This window comes from Staurois parvus, unplaced genomic scaffold (assembly GCF_062004578.1).
Source record: "Staurois parvus isolate SC_StPar_1 unplaced genomic scaffold, SC_StPar_1.0 ptg000517l, whole genome shotgun sequence".
Lineage (NCBI taxonomy): Eukaryota > Metazoa > Chordata > Amphibia > Anura > Ranidae > Staurois > Staurois parvus.
The window spans coordinates 1,226,021-1,243,234 of NW_028318313.1; the positions used below are offsets into that span (position 1 = coordinate 1,226,021).

Here is a 17,214-nt window from a genome sequence, read left to right on the forward strand (position 1 = left end):
TACTAAAATCCAGCCCACTGCATTAGGGCTGAGGGCTCTTGAGAGGAATACTGAAGCAGGATGCTGTGATTATTTCAGTAAGCTACAGTATGTACGGCCCTGCCTGCCCCCCCATCAGCAATACTCTGCCAATATAGAGAAGCACAGAGATCCATTACATCACTGAGTCTAAACTAAGGTATGTTTAATATATGCAGATTACACTTCAGTTTAAAAGTTGTCAAATTGTTTGTTTTAACTAAATATGTGCCATTTTCTTGTTTGCTCACTTCAGTTTAGAAGATATTTGGATGTTTAATAGATTTACCAATTTTCTCTTTTCTCTCCAGGCCAAAGAAAGAAATCTATGTTATTGACCCATCTGGGAATGCTTATTACAACTGGCTATTTTGCATTACAATGCCAGTAATGTACAACTGGACCATGATTATTGCAAGGTGACCTTCAATTTTGTTATTCAATCTTTTCTATTCACTGCTGAGAAAAGAGTTACAATGGGCTTTGTCTGAAACCCTACGTTTTTCTACAAAGCACATTTCCTGTCAAAATCATTTTTTCAAATGTCGTCGTATCAGTCAACCTTTTAAATAATCCCTGCAGTTTACTATGTACCCCTGAAATGAGTTTACACCTAAAACATTGGGCAGATGCATACAAGATTAGTACATCTTTAAAATCATTCTCCAGATTCGGATCCCTCACTACATACTCCCCCCAGGTGCAGAAAATATGAGAGTATGCCCCATATGATTAAAAGAGCTACTTTTGGTTATATCCTCAGATACTGTACATGTAATTCTTTTTAGATACTCTTTTGCTGAACTACAGAGTAGGCTATAAAGCCCTAGGGCACAATTATTGCCTTGGCCTTGTACCCTCATCTAAATAACTGATCTACCTTTGGATCAAAGATGACCATAAAGATTAACTTATCCTTTAATATGATATATATATATTTTTTTCTGTAGTCACTAGCAGGCATTAACCACTTCCCGACCACCCTATAGCAGAACTACTGCTACAGGGCGGCAGGGCTATGTAAAATCACGTATATAGATGTGATTTTGCATTACTGGGTAGAGGGTCGCCCTACCCGCGCCGCCATTGATGGCTACAGCTGTCAATCACCGGGTCCTGGCTGGAGATTCCCCGCTGGCACCCGGCGATTGCTGAGTAACACTGACAGGGGAGAGGTCTGTAAACAATACAGATCTCTCCCCTTTCAGCACCAGCATGCTGCTTTGTATTGCTCTGCATGGATGCACACAAAATTAAGCTTTGACATGTTGGGTATCTATTTACTCAGTGCAACCTCATCTTTTATATATTACAAAAAATGTGGGTAATGTATTGCATTTCTTTGCCCTATAATTCACTTTAGTGTGTTTATTGTGTTTCCTAGACCTTTGCAGTAATATCGCGTGACATAAAAAAATGGAACTACCACTACTGTGTTCTCTACGGTGTCTGCTTTCAGAAAATATATAATGTTTTGGTGTTTTGTGTAATCTTCAGGCCTAAAATGATTTTTTAAACATGCGTGCAAAAGAAATGCAAAAACAGCAAAAGGGTTAGTTAATAAATAAACCCCATATATATGATTAAAATAATCAAACTTAAAAAATGGAGGTTAGAAGAAAGGAGGTTTAAGCTTAGAGAGTGTCAACGACTTTAGAAAAATGTAAACCTCTTCCTCACGAAGCAGAACAAGCAGGGTTCTGGGAATGTTAGAGAATACAAATCGAATACACACACGCATGCATTGGTTGAACTGGATGCATCTATGTCTTTTTTCATCCTTATAAACCATGTATTGTAAACTAACATTTCACATGTCCTCATTAATATTTTTGGAAGCACAGTCTATGATTGTGAGAATGAAACGCATAATAACTGACAGGATGATAAGTGACAGCGCTGCCTCTAGGATAGGCCTGGTCAATTGTCTTATGCTGTGAGTACATCCTCCTGAAGCATAGTCCCTTTGCTTAGTATACGGGTGTTCAGCAGCAATCTGTATGATATTATTACAGCCCCAGTAATGATGAAATTTAACTTATGATGCACCAGTATGAAATGCTGTAGTATCACAATATAGAGTACCGAAGTATTAAACATTCATTTATTATTTTTCTTGCAGGGCATGTTTTGATGAACTTCAGCAAGACTATTTGGAAGTATGGTTCGTACTCGACTATTTGTCTGATGTAATTTACATAGCAGACATGTTTGTGAGAACAAGAACAGGTACATTTGTATGTAAATCTATGAAGCTCAGTACTTGCTACCATCAAGGGATACATTACCACAGTGAACTGCAACACATTTTTAGCAGGAAAAGTGTGTTACATTCATGTGTATTGTAGACCCTAAAACAATTTTTTAGTCAACATGTTTGTCAACATGACTTACTGTATACAGTTTACTTTAAGCAGTAGTAAACCGCAGATAAAAAAACAAATGTCATATTGTACTAGTATGCATCGAATACTAGCACATTATGAAGGACTTACCTTAAAACAAAGCCCTCCAGCAGCTGTAGAGGCTTCCATCTTCTCCTGGTATTACTTCCAGGTTCGTGAGCTTCAGCTGTCTGAATGGCTGAGCTGCGATGACGTCACTCCCACGCATGCACTCAGGAGTCCCGAGCTACGACACAGTACTCAGCAGGAACGACACTAGTATGCCGTTCAGGGGTGGACTGACCATTTGGAAACTCGGGCACTGCCCAAGGGCCCGTGGTCAGTAGGGGGCCCCATGAGATGCCCCTGGTACCTTTTTCATAGGCTTTTTTGAGTTTGGGCAAGGACACAGGGGCCCCATGATCCCCTATTGCCCGGGGGCCCCATGAGTTGTCAGTCCACCCCTGATGCCATTCCTTCCGAGTGCATGCGCTGGCTCAAAAAAAGAGCAAATATCTCCTAAACAGTGCACATTTTATAAGATATTAATTCTAACTACATGTAAGCTTTATTATAAGCTTACTGGTAGATAAAAGTTTATAAAAAAGAGTTTACTACCTCTTTAAAGTGTTTCTAAATCCACAACAGTAAAATCAGTCTGTATATGCAGTAAAGCATACTTTTTATACTCATTATGGAACCTAAGGGGTTAATCCACATTGTGCAAAAAGGATGTTTGAGCCTGTCTTCTCTGATCCTCCCCTTCTTCTACTGTCCCCAATCCATCTCCTGATAGAACAGAGTCTTGGGGGCAAGCTGCTGTGCTCAGTTTGGTGTGTATTGCTAGGAAGTTTTTTTTTCTTGAAATCTTGTGATCAGCACATGGCCAATCAGAACTGTCCAGACAGAGGGTCAGGGGTCCAGCAGCCTTGTAGGACAGAATAAAAACTCCTCCTACCAGCTTTAACCAGTGACCTGCTAGACACTGATAGAAGTCACAAGATTGTTCTAACTTCTGATGAGTAAAGGTATTTAGCAGTTTATATTTACCAAAATAATTGCATTTCCATGCTCTGTGTACTGCGAGAGACCAGATATAGTGAATGCAGGGTCCTGGGTTTAGTAACATTTTAAGCAAATATTTTTTTGTGAATCTGTTGCAAAGCTTCTTTTCTGGGGAACCTTCCATTAACATAATTTCCTGTTGCAGGGTGACATTTAATCTATTGTCTCACAATTAGCAGCAGTCTTGTCAGCATGCCATTCTCCCTGCTTCAGTTGGCTGCTGGGATGTCTATTTTACCGGTCTGATAGGCAGCTCAATCAGATAGGCAGTGAAATAAAGGAGCATATATGGCAGACTGACTATGCTGCTGCTAATTGTGAGGCATTGTCTAAAGCCGGCCATAGATGGTTTGAATCCCGGTCAGTTCAGTCCATCTATGAGCAGGCTGATTGTGGTTACAGGAAATAAAATCGCATCATCTGTAGCCAGCTTAAGGCAGCCCATAGATGATTTTATTTTCCTTTCTCCCACCATAGGTGGAAGGAAAGAAAATCACTCAATTTCCCCATCAGCACAGTCAATGTTGATGTGAGAATGTCTCCTGCAGGGATATTGTGTTCTGCCGACTGAGGGAGCCTTCCAAGCCAGCAGAACACATTGATTACTGCTAGCAGCTATAGCCGCTGGCAGTAATTACATGTAAAAAAATGTTGACAGGTTGGTTGTACCCAAGTTGATTAATAGATTGACTTGGGTAAAATCAGCCTGCCCATACATAGATCAAATTTGACACTGGTGAACTGGCTGAATTTTGATTTCATGTATGACCGGCTTTAGTGTTATCAGCCTGCAACTGGTGTTGGCAGGATCTTCAAGTACCAAACATTGCAAAAGTTTAAGAAAAAAAATTTGCTTAAGAAAACTGTATACATTGAGACAAGTTGCTAACATAGCTGCAAATATTAAAATAAAATCCAAAGACACCTTTTTTTTCTTTATTTCTTTTTTGCTGTGCTTCTAGCAAACACTGTGCATAGAGAAAGATTCATCAAAATAGGACCATAAACAGCTAGTAACGTATTGTTCAAAAGGGTTTGTGAATTTCTTTAGCTAACTACAACTTTTAAACTTATCATACACAGCTCATGCCAAATTATTATTATACAGGATTTATATAGCGCCAACAGTTTGCTCAGCGCTTTACAATATAACGGGAGACAATACAGCAACAATACAGTTCAATACAAGAGGGATAGGATGGCCCTGCTCCTTGGAGCTTACAATCTAAGAGTCAAATCACGCAGAGTTTGAACCATGGGTTACCCTGTCAGCACCACTCAGCTCAACAAAAGCCAGCTTCATTTGAAGGACCTGGGTGGAAAGTTATTGGATGAATTGTGACTGCATCCTAACAGATATACACTATATTGCCAAAAGTAGTGGAAAGCCTGACTTTATACGTACAATATTGAACCCTACGGACTTTATAAGTCTGTAGGGTTCAATATTGAATTGGCCCACCCTTTGCAGCTATAACAGCTTCAATTCTTTGGGAAGGCTGTCCAAAAGGTTTATGAGTGTGTCTATGGGAAGGTTTGACAATTCTTCAAGAAGCGCTTTTGTGAGGTCAGTCGCTGATGTCGGATGAGAAGGCCTGGTTCACAGTCTCTGCTGTACATTATCTCAAAGGTGTTCTATTGGGTTGAGGTCAGGACTCTGTGCAGGCCAGTCAAGTTCCTTCATCCCAAACTTGCTCATCCATGTCTTTATGGACCTTGCTTTGTGCACTGGTGTGCAGTAATGTTGGAACAGGAAGGAACTATCCCCAAAATGTTCCCACAAAGTTGGGAGCATGAAATTGTCCAAAATGTCTTGGTATGCTGACGCCTTAAGAGTTCCCTTCACTGGAACTAAGGGCCAAGCCCAACCCCTGAAAAACGACCACACACCATAATCCTTCCTCTTCAAAACTTTACACTTTGCACAATGCAGTCAGGCAAGTATGGTTTTCTTGGCAACCACCAACCCAGACAAGTCCATAGGATTGCCAGACAGAGAAGCGTGATTAGTCACTCAAGAGAACACATCTCCACTGCTCTAGAGTCCAGTGGCAACGTGCTTTACACCACAGCATCCGACGCTTTGCATTGCACTTGGTGATGTAAAGCTTGGATTCAGCTGCTCAGCCATGGAAACCCGTTCCATGAAGCTCTCTACGCGCTGTTGTGCTAATCTGAAGGCCACACCAAGTTTGGAGGTCTTTAGCTATTGACTTTGCAGACAGTTGGCGACTTCTGCACACTGTGCACTTCAGGATGTACTGACCCCGCTCTGTCATTTTACGTGGCCTACCACTTCGTGGCTGAGTTGCAGTTGTTCACAGTTGCTTTCACTTTGTTACATTATCACTAACAGTTGACCGTAGAATATTTACAATCAAGGAAATTTCATGGATGGACTTGCACAGGTGGCAACCTATCAAGGTAGCATGCTTGAATTCACTGAGCTCCTGAGAGCGACCCATTCTTTCACAAATGTTTATAGAAGCAGTCTGCATGCCTAGGGGCTTGATGTTATACACCTGAGGCCATGGAGGTGATTGGAACATCTGAATCCAATGATTTGGAGGGGTGTCCCAATACATTTGGCAATATAGTGTATCATCCAATCAGAAGCAGTCACTGCTTGGGTATTCGGATAACCATAGCTGTCTAAACACAATAGCTACCATAGGAGATTCCTCCATCCATGTTTAGTGTGGATGGGGGAATCAAGTGATTTCACATATTTGCCTTAGTCGGTATAATCGATTTAAAGTGCTACAGTCCAACAGCTGCTGCAGAGAATACATTGATAAACAATAATGGCAATGCAAACACATTTATCATAAAATATTTAGAACACATTTCATTACTGACATTTCTGCTGTGTACTGTGACACCTGTTGTGATTTCTGATGAGTTGTAGGTTTTTGTAGGTAGTAAACATCCTGTGTAATAAAACAAGCTACGAGGCATTACACTGTGGCAAATTCTGAATTCTGTAGTGGGGGATTCTACACTGACCACCAACATGATGAGAAATATACACCGACCACCAATGTGATGAAGAATTTACACTGACCACCAACGTGTGGGAAAGATACACTGACCACCAATGTGATGGGAAATATACACTAACCAACTATGAGATGAGAAATTTACACTGACCACCAATGTGATGGGGAATTTACACTGACCACCAAAGTGATGGGGAATATACACTGACCACCAATGTGATGGGGAATTATTTATTTATTTCAGGTACTTATATAGTGTTGTTAATTTACACAGCACTTTACATATATATTGTACATTCACATCAGTCCCTAACCCTCAAGGGGTGTACAATCTAAGGTCCCTAACTCACATTCATATACATGCTAGGGCCAATTTGGACAGGAACCAATTCACCTACCAGCATGTCTTTGGAGTGTGGGAGGAAACCGGAGTACCCAGAGGGAACCCACTCAGGCACAGGTAGAACATGCAAATTCCAGGAAGGTGGTGCTGTGGCTGGGATTCGAACCAATGACCCGAGTACTGCCAGGCGGAAATGCTAACCATTTAGCCACTGTGCTGCCCAATTTACACTGACCACCAGTGTGATGTGGAATTTACACTGACCACCAATGTGATGTGGAATTTACACTGACCACCAATGTGATGAGGAATTTACACTGATTACCAGGGAACTGGGAATTTCACACCAACCACCAATATAAGGGAGAATCTCTACTCTGACAACCAATGTAAGGGGGAATTTACACAGACTACTAATGTAAGGAGGAATTTACACTAATTACCAGTGTAAGGAGGAATTTACACTGTCAGCCTGTGTAATAGGGAATTTATGCTGACCACCATTCTAAGGAGGGATTTTATACTGATCATCAGTGTTTGGGAGGATTTCTACGATGACCACCAATGTAAGGAAGATTAGCACTGACCATCAATGTAAGGAGAGTATTTATACTGACCACTGATATAATGAAGGGATTCTACACTGCAATAGTTACATAGTTAGTCTGGGGGAAAAAAGGCAAAAGTCCATCCAGTTCAACCATAGAGAAAAAAAAAGAGTTATAATCCTATACCCACAGATGATCCAGAGGAAGGCAAATAAAACCAGCAAAGCACAATCCAATTTGCTCCTGCTGGGAAAAAAATGTACAAGAAGATTTACACTGATCCCAACGTAATAGGTATATTTACACTAAACACTAGTGTAATTTTGTAAAGAGCTGAGCAAACTGTTGGCGCTATATAAATCCTGTGTAATAATAATAATAATAATAACTGAGATATTTACACTGACTAAAGATGTAAAAGGGGTATTTACAGCGACCGCTCTTCTCCCCTCTGCTCACTTCTGTATCCTTTTCCACCACATCGCAGTTCACCTTTGCATCCTAAATCCCTCTGCTATTCTCTGCACTCAAACCCCTACTTATTTCTACATGCCCCCTCTGCTCACCTTTGAACCCCAACCCCCTTTAGCACTGCACATGCCCCTGTGTTCACTTTTGCACCCCAACTCCCCTGTTCACTTTTGCACCCTAACTCCTCTGTTCACCTTTGCACCCCAACCCTTCCTTCTTCACAACCCTCTTTGCTCACCTTTGCACCCCAAATCTTAATCTCTTCTTAGTTTATCTGTACACCCCCTCCTTTTCTCACCTTTGCATCTCAACCCCCCTTGCTCACCTTTTCCAACAAAGGATACCCCCTCTCCTTACTTCAGCACCCCTACTTTGCTAACTCTTGCACTCCAACTCCCCAATTTTCACATTTACACCCCAAATGGTAACCTTTCCCTTCTGCTCACCTCTGCGGCAGCACTGTAGCACTCTTCAAGTTCAGAGCCAGGTGGCAGGCTCTGTGGAAGCAGTTGCAGGCAGGATTTCCAAGTCTGCCGCTGAATGTTTACATCCCCCACGTAGGCAGCTGAATGTTTACATCCCCCACATAGGCAGCATTCAGCAGACCTGCTCTCTGACACAAATGAGCCGGAGCTTCGGGATCACATGACCGGACTGGACAGGAAAAAAAATATATTTACACAGATTTTTCTGTACAGTATAGGCTATACAACATACAGTCAGGTCCATAAATATTGGGACATCGACACAATTCTAACATTTTTGGCTCTATACACCACCACAATGGATTTGAAATAAAACAAACAAGATGTGCTTTAACTGCAGACTGTCAGCTTTATTTTCAGGGTATTTACCTCCAAATCAGGTGAACAGTGTAGGAATTACAACAGTTTGCATATGTGCCTCCCACTTGTTAAGGAACCAAAAGTAATGGGACAGAATAATAATCATAAATCAAACTTTCACTTTTTAATACTTGGTTGCAAATCCATTGCAGTCAATTACAGCCTGAAGTCTGGAACGCATAGACATCACCAGACGCTGGGTTTCATCCCTGGTGATGCTCTGCCAGGCCTCTACTGCAACTGTCTTCAGTTCCTGCTTGTTCTTGGGGCATTTTCCCTTCAGTTTTGTCTTCAGCAAGTGAAATGCATGCTCAATCGGATTCAGGTCAGGTGATTGACTGGGTCATTGCATAACATTCCACTTCTTTCCCTTAAAAAACTCTTTGGTTGCTTTTGCAGTATGCTTTGGGTCATTGTCCATCTGCACTGTGAAGCGGCGTCCAATGAGTTCTGAAGCATTTGGCTGAATATGAGCAGATAATATTGCCTGAAACACATCAGAATTCATCCTGCTGCTTTTGTCAGCAGTCACATCATCAATAAATACAAGAGAACCAGCTCCATTGGCAGCCATACATACCCACGCCATGACATTACCACCACCATGCTTCACTGATGAGGTGGTATGCTTAGGATCATGAGCAGTTCCTTTCCTTCTCCATACTCTTCTCTTCCCATCACTCTGGTACAAGTTGATCTTGGTCTCATCTGTCCATAGGATGTTGTTCCAGAACTGTGAAGGCTTTTTAGATGTCGTTTGGCAAACTCTAATCTGGCCTTTCTGTTTTTGAGGCTCACCAATGGTTTATATCTTGTGGTGAACCCTCTGTATTCACTCTGGTGAAGTCTTCTCTTGATTGTTGACTTTGGCACACATACACCTACCTCCTGGAGAGTGTTCTTGATCTGGCCAACTGTTGTGAAGGGTGTTTTCTTCACCAGGGAAAGAATTCTTCGGTCATCCACCACAGTTGTTTTCCGTGGTCTCCGATTCTTTTGGTGTTTCTGAAATCACCGGTGCGTTCCTTCTTTTTAAGAATGTTCCAAACAGTTGTTTTGGCCACGCTTAATGTTTTTGCTATCTCTCTGATGGGTTTGTTTTGTTTTTTCAGCCTAATGATGGCTTGCTTCACTGATAGTGACAGCTCTTTGGATCTCATCTTGAGAGTTGACAGGAACAGATTCCAAATGCAAATAGCACACTTGAAATGAACTCTGGACCTTTTATCTGCTCATTGTAATTGGGATAATGAGGGAATAACACACACCTGGCCATGGAACAGCTGAGAAGCCAATTGTCCCATTACTTTTGGCCCCCTAACAAGTGTGAGGCACATATGCAAACTGTTGTAATTCCTACACTGTTCACCTGATTTGGATGTAAATACCCTGAAATTAAAGCCGACAGTCTGCAGTTAAAGCACATCTTGTTCGTTTCATTTCAAATCCATTGTGGTGGTGTATAGAGCCAAAAATGTTAGAATTGTGTCGATGTCCCAATATTTATGGACCTGACTGTAGGTAGGAGGAGGGGAAGGCAACATTTTTAAAGCAGTAGTAAACTCTATTTTTTATCTTGTGCTATTGGTAAACCTATAATAAGGCTTACCTGTAGGTACAATGAATATCTATTAAATGTGTACTATTTTGGAGATACTTAAATGTGTAGCAGCCAGTGACATCAACGACGCACCTGCACTACACTCTCAATGGAAGGCATGCCTTCCTTTGAGAGAGTGGTGCAACGGTTTTGACGCCAGCATGTGCACGGGAGTGACATCGTTGCAGCTCGGCCATTCAAACGGTTAATGCCCACAAACCTGGAAGGAAAACCAGATGAAGATGGAATCCCTGTCAGCCCTGTCAGCATTGACAACATCCCGCTGGAGGGATCTGATTTTAGGTAAGTCTCCTATAAAGTGCTATAAGACCCCAGATCTCTTCTCTACCTTGAAAAGCATGAGATGAATAAAAAAAATCCATTTATCTCATGCTTTACAAAAAAAAGGCAATGTTTACATCCACCTAGCCGGAAGATATGTAATGACGTCGCTTCCAGCCTCCTAGTCCATGGAGACTAGAGGGTCCCTGGCCAGCTCTGTGTTCCCCCGGAGACATTTCCAGATCAGATACCGAGCTCCCTGATCGCACAGGTGCGAGCTGGTGGGTGGCGGGAGGGGGGTCTCTCCTCCCACTACCTGTAAAAGCAATCAACTTGCTAAATAACCGCTAGGATTGATTTTGCTTGAAACAGCATCACATCGGGGTTATAGCATACAGCTCCACATCCATGGTATAACCACTTGAACCCAATCACTTACATGTACATGATTTGGTGTCAAATGGTTTAAGTCCACCCGCTGAGAGGCTGTGTATATGCGTACGGCCAGCAGGATGTGTTTAACAAGGTTTACTACCAATTTAAGGATAATTGTTTTTAGCCTTGTCTTCCATTTTAAAGTGATGTTAAACCCTTGCCTTGTAAAATGACCCATTTAGTTTAAAGTAGAAAAGAAAAGCAAAACATTTACTGTATACAGTCAGGTCCATAAATATTGGGACATCGACACAATTCTAACATTTTTGGCTCTATACACAACCACAATGGATTCGAAATGAAACAAACAAGATGTGCTTTAACTGCAGACTGTCAGCTTTAATTTGAGGGTATTTACATCCAAATCAGGTGAACGGTGTAGGAATTACAACAGTTTGCATATGTGCCTCCCACTTGTTAAGGGACCAAAAGTAATGGGACAGAATAATAATCATAAATCAAACTTTCACTTTTTAATACTTGGTTGCAAATCCTTTGCAGTCAATTACAGCCTGAAGTCTGGAATGCATAGACATCACCAGACGCTGGGTTTCATCCCTGGTGATGCTCTGCCAGGCCTCTACTGCAACCGTCTTCAGTTCCTGCTTGTTCTTGGGGCATTTTCCCTTCAGTTTTGTCTTCAGCAAGTGAAATGCATGCTCAATCGGATTCAGGTCAGGTGATTGACTTGGCCATTGCATAACATTCCACTTTTTTCCCTTAAAAAACTCTTTGGTTGTTTTTGCAGTATGCTTTGGGTCATTGTCCATCTGCACTGTGAAGCGGCGTCCAATGAGTTCTGAAGCATTTGGCTGAATATGAGCAGATAATATTGCCCGAAACACTTCAGAACTCATCCTGCTGCTTTTGTCAGCAGTCACATCATCAATAAATACAAGAGAACCAGTTCCATTGGCAGCCATACATGCCCACCCTATGACACTACCACCACCATCCTTCACTGATGAGGTGGTATGCTTAGGATCAGGAGCAGTTCCTTTCCTTCTCCATACTCTTCTCTTCCCATCACTCTGGTACAAGTTGATCTCGGTCTCATCTGTCCATAGGATGTTGTTCCAGAACTGTGAAGGCTTTTTTAGATGTCGTTTGGCAAACTCTAATCTGACCTTCCTGTTTTTGAGGCTCACCAATGGTTTACATCTTGTGGTGAACCCTCTGTATTCACTCTGGTGAAGTCTTCTCTTGATTGTTGACTTTGACACACATACACCTACCTCCTGGAGAGTGTTCTTGATCTGGCCAACTGTTGTGAAGGGTGTTTTCTTCACCAGGGAAAGAATTCTTCGGTCATCCACCAGAGTTGTTTTCCGTGGTCTTCCGGGTCTTTTGGTGTTGCTGAGCTCACCGGTGCGTTCCATCTTTTTAAGAATGTTCCAAACAGTTGTTTTTGCCACGCCTAATGTTTTTGCTATCTCTCTGATGGGTTTGTTTTGTTTTTTTCAGCCTAATGATGGCTTGCTTCACTGATAGTGACAGCTCTTTGGAACTCATCTTGAGAGTTGACAGCAACAGATTCCAAATGCAAATAGCACACTTGAAATGAACTCTGGACCTTTTATCTGCTCATTGTAATTGGGATAATGAGGGAATAACACACGCCTGGCCATGGAACAGCGGAGAAGCCAATTGTCCCATTACTTTTGGTCCCTTAACAAGTGGGAGGCACATATGCAAACTGTTGTAATTCCTACACCGTTCACCTGATTTGGATGTAAATACCCTAAAATTAAAGCTGACAGTCTGCAGTTAAAGCACATCTTGTTCGTTTCATTTCAAATCCATTGTGGTGGTGTATAGAGCCAAAAATGTTAGAATTGTGTCGATGTGCCAATATTTATGGACCTGACTGTATATAAATAGCATTATGTACACCTTTTTCCCTGCTTTATAAGTGATTCTTATTCTTATAACTCTTCTCAGCTGTATACGAGCTGGGGGAGGAGAATTGCAGCACACTCATCTTCCCAGTAAATGGCTGTGCAGGAGGGGGGTGTCAGCAGAAGTCTGATCATTGGAGGAGATCAGGCTGAGTTCCCAGCACAGCTAGTGAACAAACCACGGTGTGCTCTCTTGCCTAGTGTGGTCAGTTTTGAATTGGAAAGAAGAGAGACTGACAAGAACACCAGAGATTACACACAAAGGAAGCAATACAAAGAGAACAAGATACGTTTGCCTGAAAGTACACCAGGCACATATCAGGAATATGAAATGTTGGGTTTACATATTCTTTAAGCCCAGTAGGGAGGAATTCTAAGAATCGGGTTAAAGAAAGAAGTGGTGAGTTTATGTTTCCGTGCTGGTAAGCAGTCCAAATAAATATATAATTAAAAAAAGGTGTAATGATCTGTGCATACCAATAATATATTTTAACATTATAATATCTGACAATTTACATATATATTTTCACTGATTTTAATTTTTTTTTATTTTAAGGTTATTTGGAACAAGGTCTATTGGTAAGAGATGAAGGCAAACTAAGAGACAAATACAAAAAGACGTTACAATTTAAGCTTGATGTTTTGTCAATCATACCAACAGACATACTGTATTTCAAATTTGGACTAAACTACCCAGAGCTCAGGTTAAATAAATTATTCCGAGTTGCTCGAATGTTTGAGTTTTTCCAACGAACTGAGACGCGGACCAACTATCCAAACATCTTTAGAATATCTAACCTCATCATGTACATCGTAATCATTATCCACTGGAATGCTTGTGTATACTACTCCATTTCAAAAGCTATAGGGTTTGGAGAAGATACGTGGGTCTACCCTAACACCTCACACCCAGAATATGGCCGTTTGGCTAGAAAATACGTTTACAGTCTCTACTGGTCAACACTAACCCTAACAACCATCGGTGAAACACCACCACCTGTGCAAGATTCTGAATTCTGGTTTGTGGTTGCTGACTTCTTAGTGGGAGTATTGATTTTCGCTACTATTGTCGGTAACGTTGGTTCCATGATTTCAAACATGAATGCTGCTAGGGCAGAATTCCAAGGCAGAATTGATGCCATCAAACAGTACATGCATTTCCGTAAAGTCAGTAAAGATTTGGAAAAAAGAGTAATTAAGTGGTTTGACTATTTGTGGACAAACAAAAAAGCTGTTGATGAAAGAGAAGTGTTGAAATACCTACCAGACAAACTAAGAGCAGAGATTGCTATCAATGTCCATCTAGATACATTGAAAAAAGTCCGTATCTTTGCAGATTGTGAAGCTGGACTTTTGATTGAATTGGTCTTGAAGCTGCAACCTCAAGTATATAGTCCTGGAGATTACATTTGTAGGAAAGGTGATATTGGGAGGGAAATGTACATCATCAAAGAGGGTAAACTTGCTGTTGTAGCAGATGATGGTATTACACAATTTGTGGTTTTAAGTGATGGCAGCTACTTTGGAGAAATTAGTATTCTTAATATTAAAGGCAGTAAAGCTGGTAACAGAAGAACAGCAAATATCAAAAGTATTGGATATTCTGATCTCTTCTGCCTGTCCAAAGATGACCTGATGGAAGCTTTGACAGAATATCCTGATGCAAAAGCCATGCTAGAGGAAAAAGGAAGGCAAATTTTAATGAAGGATGGCCTTCTTGATTTAGATGTTGCTAACTCTGGCATTGACCCCAAAGACATTGAGGAGAAGGTAGCTCACATGGAAGGTTTGGTAGATAACTTGCAAACCAAATTTGCTAGACTGTTGGCAGAGTATGACTCAGCGCAACAGAAACTTAAACAGAGAGTTTCCAAAATTGAGAACATGTTAAAGCCTGAGCCTGAAGTTTTGGAGGCTGCAGATCCAGAAGCAGCAAAGCAAGAAACCGAGCCACCGCCAAAAGGATAAAGTGATTTACTAACATTTCTGAGTTGAGTTAATTGACTCTGTTGTTATCTGACAGTGGATTGTTATCAATCCTTTGTTTGTAAGAAACACATAAAGACAACACCAACCAGTCACATAGAAATGGAGAAGACTACTTCTGTCTGCAAAATAAATATATATCCTATACTATATTAGGATATGTATAACATGGACAAGCAGTGCTCTTTAAGTTAATCAGCATCTTGGCTGAGGTTATTTTGGCTATGGAGACTTTACATAGAACTGAACTGATATATTTGGATAATTATTTGGTGTACAATTGTTTAATTTATTTTCTGCTATTTTAGCATGATGATCACAATTAATGTTTTACTATCACACACTATAATAATCATGGAGAATATTTAATAGGAATTTAAAATGGTCAATAAACAGTGGTATTTAAACAAAAAGTTAGAATCCATACATATTCTTTTATTGAGATTTCCAGGAACATCCCAAGGATACCTTCACACAACTTTGAGGGAAACAAAATGCAGTCAACACAATATTAGATAGCAACACATAATAGGTGTGGTTATTCTTAATAAGTGGGGGTTATTCATGATGATCAATTATCTGCTATTGGACAGTAATTTGATTGCCAATTTCTCTTGGCACAATATACATTTAAGTTAAAATTTGTGTCTTACAAATTTATCTTATGCTACTCTTACCAAATTTTGTTTATTGTGCCCTCATTTCTGTACAGTTTCATTTGTGGCTTTTTTCCAGTTAAGTTTTGCAATAATTTGAACACCATGCATTGCCTGATTATTGCAATGATCTGTTTAAATTGCAGATATACAAAATAAACTAATCTAATCCTAAATACGCTTTCGGACATATTTAAAAACAGTAAATGTGACTTTTACCAAATATTCACTGGGGGTGACTCAATCAATCAGTCACACATGCGCCAGGAAGATTAACCTGCGAAGAATGTTTGTTGAATGTCAGATTCACTGCTTTATAAATATACTTTTATATATATATATATATATATATATATATATATATATATATACAGTTGTGTTCAAAATAATAGCAGTGTGTTGAAAAAAGTGAATAAAGCTCAAAATCCTTCTAATAGCTTTTATTTCCATACACACAAATGCATTGGGAACACTACACATTCTATTCCAAATCAAAACATGAAGAAAATTATATCAAATTTGTGTTGTTCCTCTAAAAAATTTATAGAAAAGTGAATATTAGACTGTTCAAAAAAATAGCAGTGTTTGTATTCTTCTTTACAAACTCAAACATTCACTACATAAACTGAAAAATGTTTGAAGATTTTGCTTTCCTTTGAATCACTTAATTAATATTTAGTTGTATAAGCACTGTTTTTGATAACTGCTGTACATCTGTGTTGCATGGAGTCACCCAACTTCTGGCACCTGTGAACAGGTATTCCAGCCCAGGATGATTGGACTATATTCCACAGTTCTTCTCTATTTCTTGGTTTTGCCTCAGAAACTGCATTTTTGATGTCACCCCACAAGTTTTCTATTGGATTAAGATCCGGGGATTGGGCTGGCCACTCCATAACATCAATCTTGTTGGTCTGGAACCAAGATGTTGCACGTTTACTGGTGTGTTTGGGGTCGTTGTCTTGTTGGAACACCCATTTCAAGGGCATTTCCTCTTCAGCATAAGGCAGCATGACCTCTTCAAGTATTCTGATGTATTCAAACTGATCCATGATCCCTGGTATGCGATAAATAGGCCCAACACCATAGTATGAGAAACATCCCCATATCATGATGCTTGCGCAACCATGCTTCACTGTCTTCACAGTGTACTGTGGCTTGAATTCAGTGTTTGGGGGTCGTCTGAAAAACTGTTTCCGGCCACTAGACCCAAAAAGAACAATTTTACTTTCATCAGTCCACAAAATTTCTCTTTAGGCCAGTCAATGTGCTCTTTGGCAAATTGTAACCTCTTCAGCACGTCTTTTTTTTAACAGTGGGACTTTGCGGGGGCTTCTTGCAGATAGCTTGGCTTCACATAGGCATCTTCTAATTGTAACAGTACTCACAGGTAACTTTAGACCTTCTTTGATCTTCCTGGAGCTGATTGTTGGCTGAGTCCTTGCCATTTTGGCTATTCTTCTATCTATTTGAATGGTAGTTTTTCGCTTTCTTCCACGTTTTTCAGGTTTTGGTTGCCGTTTTAAAGCATTTGCGATCATTTTAGCTGAGCAGCCTATCATTTTCTGCACTTCTTTATATGTTTTCTCCTCTCCAATCAACTTTCTAATCAAGGTACGCTGTTCTTCTGAACAATGTCTGGAACTACCCATTTTCCTCAGAATTTTAGAGAGAAATGCACTGT

The 17,214-nt window shown here is 40.4% G+C and overlaps 1 protein-coding gene across 1 annotated transcript in view; it reads left to right on the plus strand.

Moving 5' to 3' along the window:
• CNGA1 (cyclic nucleotide gated channel subunit alpha 1) overlaps positions 1-15,726 on the plus strand; it is a 62,711-nt gene extending 46,985 nt beyond the window's left edge. Inside the window, exons 7-9 of the mRNA XM_089690121.1 lie at positions 330-437; positions 2,141-2,247; positions 13,445-15,726. Coding sequence (XP_089546247.1) covers positions 330-437; positions 2,141-2,247; positions 13,445-14,856 — 1,627 coding nt within the window. The 3' untranslated portion in view covers positions 14,857-15,726. The remainder of the gene's footprint in view (positions 1-329; positions 438-2,140; positions 2,248-13,444) is intronic.
• Positions 15,727-17,214: the final 1,488 nt, after the last annotated feature.